The 5308-nt window shown below is 38.0% G+C and overlaps 1 protein-coding gene across 1 annotated transcript; it reads left to right on the forward strand.

Annotated features, from left to right (window-relative positions):
* The first annotated feature begins 3499 nt into the window (after positions 1 to 3499).
* On the forward strand, positions 3500 to 4799 carry LOC116542987 (low affinity immunoglobulin gamma Fc region receptor II-c-like). The gene has a single exon (XM_032268274.1). The coding sequence runs from the start codon at positions 3524 to 3526 to the stop codon at positions 4217 to 4219; it is 696 nt and encodes a 231-aa protein (XP_032124165.1). The 5' UTR covers positions 3500 to 3523; the 3' UTR covers positions 4220 to 4799.
* Positions 4800 to 5308: the final 509 nt, after the last annotated feature.

Genomic DNA, 5308 nt, shown 5'->3' on the forward strand with positions numbered 1-5308 from the left:
CTGCTCCTGTCTACTAGAAGGCCTGGATAGAATTTCCCTAGCTGCTATAAATATTTCAGAGATTCTGGGAGCTAAAATATCTCCCAAGTTAGATGGGACTGACAATCGCTTTTAGCCAGTTTTAAACAATAAACAATTATAGTCCTTGTCTTCATCTTAAAAATAACACTAAAACTTCAGCAATGATAATAGTAACAATAAAATATCAACTACTGTTTATTGAGTACTTAGATACTGCTAATCTCATTTAATCTATACAACTGCACTAAGCAGTAGGCACAAAACTTTTCCCATTTTTTAGATAGGAGAGCTGATATTTATAAAGGTTGAATAATAGCCCTTGTCACATAGCTAAAAACAGTTGAACTATGAGCAAATCTTGTCCATTGCTAAGCCTGCTCTCTTCACCATCACCCTGTTCCTTGCCATCTATAGGTTTTAGTTTAGTCCAAAATTATTCAGAACAATATCTGGGTAAGTAAGAGGAGGTATACTGCAAGTTTTCAGCATCTCTTCTGATTGCACATGAGAGCTCAGGAGCAAGTTTTTATTCCTAAACATAACTTAAGGTAGAGCTTTTGAAGAGCAGGAAGGAAGAAATTATCATTTGCAATGAAGCTGTTCCAATACGACCACCTTAAAACTGATTTGTTGATGCTGTGTGTGTGTATATGAATGTGTGTGTGTGTGTGTGTGTGTGTGTGTGTGTGTGCATGCTATGCAATGAACAATCAACCTCAGAAATTTGGCTCTGATCCTTCCTGGGCTGCCAATAGAGACATGGCCGGAAAATGAACTCCATTAATTAGAATGCAGAGTCAAACATGGTTTTATTCAATTGGCCAGACACAAGTCAGAAAACAGGCTTGATTTCTTTCACATTAAAGAAAAATGCGCATAAGTTACATTATTAGGAAATTTTTTAAATTTGAGAAATGTTCCAAAAAAATCTATGTAGGAAGGAAAGTATTATTCAAGCAATGTGTGTGTAAAATTAATTAATATACAGTACAAATAAAACTTCCTATTTTAATTAGTTGGAATCCTAAATGTTTAAGTCAATAATGGGAGGCAGAAGGGCTTGCATGCTAGGAAGATGATCCAATGGGGTGTCAACAAAAGAACAGAGGGTTCTGAATAGGACTTAAGTTTGAGGTGAGGGAGTCAAGTGCTTCTCTGGCATTCAAGGGCAGGAACCGGCTAGATGAAGACCTGAAAATAATAAATGTGAATACTCACCCCAATCTCATTTTAAACATATCCATCGAAGATATTATGTTTTCAAAAATACATAATAAAGGGGTATTGCTTCTGGGAGAAAAAGTGAACTAATTGGTTCTGAATTGAATGGTTCTAACAGAGAAGGTGTTTAGTCCTGGTTTGCAGCGAGGCAGATGGTATGTGAGATGTGGAGACTATATTTCTTCAAGTAGTTCTGAGAATGATATCAGGAAAAGTCAAACCATGGATTCAGAAGGTATGTTGTGAATTCTTCTAACCCATCAATAATAACTTTCATTATTTCTTTCACATTTCCTGTGGCTCTTATTTTCCAATTTTATTTGTTTAAAGGAGGCTTAGTAAGCCTAAGCCAAGGCATTTAAACACACACACATGCAGACACACTCATTATCACACTTCAAAAAATACAGAGGAGAAAATGTATTAGGTTAGTTGCATGACATTTTCAATATGGATAGTGTTACCATGATTGTTTTTTCACTATAAACCTTTACGCAAATAAAAAGAGAGGTTTCCATTTTACAGGGAGTCTTGATCCAATGGACACACATGATATTATAAGTTTAGTTTATCTTAGAATGGTAATTAACCGGAAATCTACAAAATTGTCAATAAAACATTTAACATTATATATTCTCCTGTAGTGAGAAATCAGACACCCTTTTTCTGTCCTAGAGACAATTGAATTTAGAATAAAAACAGTCAAGACAGCAAAAATGTCACTTTCCATGAGGACATCTATTGTTCCTTGACAGTGATGTAAGTATATGCAGAGATCTAGAGTGCCCTTGTATGACCTTAACCTACTGATGATCCATTCAAGTCAACTAAGCTGAATTAATAGTCAGAAAAAAAATCTCAGGTAAATATTAGCAGAGGAGGCTTTCTTATTCTTTTCATTTTGTGTGTGTGTGTGTGTGTGTAGAGTAGAGATAAGGGAGAGTCAACATTTTGTGAAATATCCATTTAACAGTGAAACTACATAAATAGGATCTGAATCTATTTTTAGTGCTTCTTCCTCACGATTTTACAAAGAATGAGCAATAGGCCAATATAAGCCTGTGTATTTAGAATCTATTTTATTTAGAAAGGAAGGTAAGCTAGGACATCAGGATACCAGGTACTTTGCCTGCTTCATATTTACTTTTATGTTTGTCCCTCCTGGCAGTTACTTACACTGATTAGTTGCATTAATCCAAGGGCAAAATTTCTTATTTGCAAAGAAAATTGCATCAGTGTCCAATGACAATGGGATCATTCAGAAAAATAACCTGAGGCTTTATGCAGCACCAAGTTAAATGGATATTTGGCACTGATTTTTTAATGCCAGATACAACTGAATTTTCTTAAAAATTGAAGAATACTTCTCCAGCTTACATTTATTAGGTAGCAATTTCCTGAGTCTTTTGAATCATGTTTTTCTCTATGTAGGATAAATAAATGAATATCAGTTTTTAGATTATGCAGGCAAGAGGAAAGGGAGCTTATACTTGAACATACCCTATGTGTACCAGGCAGTGCACAAGATGCTTCCCATAATTTATTTGATTTAATTCTACCTGTAAGCATTATAATCTTCATTTTCTGGTTAAATAAACTAAGACTTACAGAGAAGGTTATTTGTGCAGTCACAGTGTTTTAGATTCAAAGAGCTTCTATTAGAATTTATTATGATGGATTTTAACAGTTCTGCCTATCATGCCATATTGTGCAACCCCACAGAAACAACTGTCTGCTGCTCATAGGTCACATGAAACACTATAGCTGTGACTCAACAGAACAAGCATTCAGTATGTGAATGGCGTTTTTCTGCATTCTAATCCTAGATGTGAAGTAAATATGATTGTCTTTGATTATATGGGAATTCAAATAACAATAATTTGATGTCAGTATATTGCTGCATTTTATAATATTGTTAGACATATAAGCAGAACTGAAATGTCACTGCAATTTTTTTTGTCATGAAGTCACTCCATGACTTCATCATATAAACTTTGGATTGCTCTAAGATTTTTTTTCTTAGCTAATACTTCTTGTGTGTTTTTTTTTTCTCTTTTTTTAAGGCAATGTAATTATACTTACTTTTTAATATACTGTTATTCCCACTTTTTCTAGAAACTAGTCTCACAAGGTCAATCATTTCACACTGAAGTAACCCAATAAAATGTTTGATAAAACACAAATATAATAAGCCATACGGTTTTCTCACTAAGAGCAATTCTCTCACCAATGATTGAAATAGCTGCTTTTGGACTGCAAGTCCCCCCAGACTTGGGGCCACATGCTTCTCTGGACAGCTGTGCTATTCCTAGCTTCTGTTGCTGGGACACCTGCAGCTCCCTCGAAGGCTGTGCTGAAACTCGAGCCCCCATGGATCAACGTGCTCCAGGAGGACTCAGTGATTCTGATGTGCCAGGGGGTGCACAGCTCTGAGAGCGACTCCACTCAGTGGTTCCACAATGGGAATCTCATCCCCACTCAAAAGCAGCCCAGCTACAGCTTCAAGGCCAACAACAATGACAGCGGGGAATACAGGTGCCAGACCAGCCGGACCAGCCTCAGTGACCCTGTGCATCTGGCTGTGCTTTCTGAGTGGTTGGCGATCCAGACCCCTAGGCTGGAATTCCAGGAGGGAGAAACCATCATGCTGAGGTGCCACAGCTGGAAAGACAAGCCTCTGGTCAAAGTTACATTCTTCCAGAATGGAAAATCCAAGAAATATTCCCATTTGGATACAAGCTTCTCCATCCCACAAGCAAACCACAGTCACAGTGGTGATTACCACTGCACAGGAAGCCTAGGCCACACGCTGCGCTCTTCCAAGCCTGTGACCATCACTGTTCAAGTGCCCAGCATGAGCTCTTCGTGGATGGGGATCATTGTGGCCGTGGTCACTGGGATTGCTATAGCGGCCATTGTTGCTGCTGTAGTGGCCTTGATCTGCTGCAGGAAAAAGCGGATTTCAGCCAATCACTAATCCTGACGAGGCTGACAAAGTTGGGGCTGAGAACACAATCACCTATTCACTTCTCATGCATCCCAGATGCTCTGGAAGAATTAATTAATAGAGCCCGATGACCAGAACCATATTTAGTCTCCATTGTCTTGCCCTGGGATTTGAGAAGAAAATCAGAGGGGAAGATCTGGTATTTCCTGGCCTAAATTACCCTTAGGGAGGATAAAGAGATGCTGCCATTCCAAAAGAGAGGGACTTTTCCAGAGTCGTCTACCTGAGTCCCGAAGCTCCCTGTCCTGAAAGTCACAGACAATATGGTTACAGATGACCAGCTGTACCTTCTGTATTTCAGTCCTTCTTGACATCAAAATTCTTCTGTTCCACATCCACATAGCCAATACAATTAATCAAACCACTGCTATTAACAGATTGTAGCAACATGGGAAATGCTTATGTTACAGGTTACATGAGAACAATCATGTAAATCTATATGATTTCACAAATGTTAAAACAGACTAACCTCTACCAACAGATTAAAAGTGATTGTATCTGGGTGATAAAATTATTGATGATTTTTATTTTCTTTATTTTTCTATAAAGATTGTATATTACTTTTGTAATAAAACATTATAAAAACAACAAACAAACAAAAAGAAATAGTTGCTTTTTCCCTCTGCCACAACAGTCTGAATTTTTTGTTGTTTCTCTTGTCTTCTTTCTTCAGTGAATTCCTCCTCCCTCTCTTCTCCCTAGTACCTCCTCCTCCTCTCTCTCCTGTCTGTCTCTGTCTCTGTCTCTCTCTCTCTCATACGTTCTCTCTTCCCCCACCCCCTTGAGTAATCCTATCTCTATCTGTATCTCTCCCCCTTCCTCCCCTTCTTCCAGTAACGTAGTTTTTTACAACCCTGCCTTTTACCAATTAACACCTACAGTGGGCCAGCCATCATCCTAGACTTTAAGCACACAAAATATTGACTCAGTTCATGTTTCCCTTCTTTCTTATTCTATTAAACTTCCTCTCTTCTTGAATCCTGAGCTGAAGACTCCATGAGAGCTTCTTCAATTTCCTCCAGACAGAAATAATCCTTCTGTACTTCTGCTGAAGGAATA

This window comes from Sapajus apella, unplaced genomic scaffold (genome assembly GCF_009761245.1).
Source record: "Sapajus apella isolate SASKATOON/1434 unplaced genomic scaffold, GSC_monkey_1.0 scaffold177, whole genome shotgun sequence".
Lineage (NCBI taxonomy): Eukaryota > Metazoa > Chordata > Mammalia > Primates > Cebidae > Sapajus > Sapajus apella.

Coding starts and splice junctions, on each gene's coding strand:
- LOC116542987 (XM_032268274.1), top strand. CDS start 3,524: ATGCTTCTCTGGACAGCTGTGCTATTCCTAGCTTCTGTTGCTGGGACA.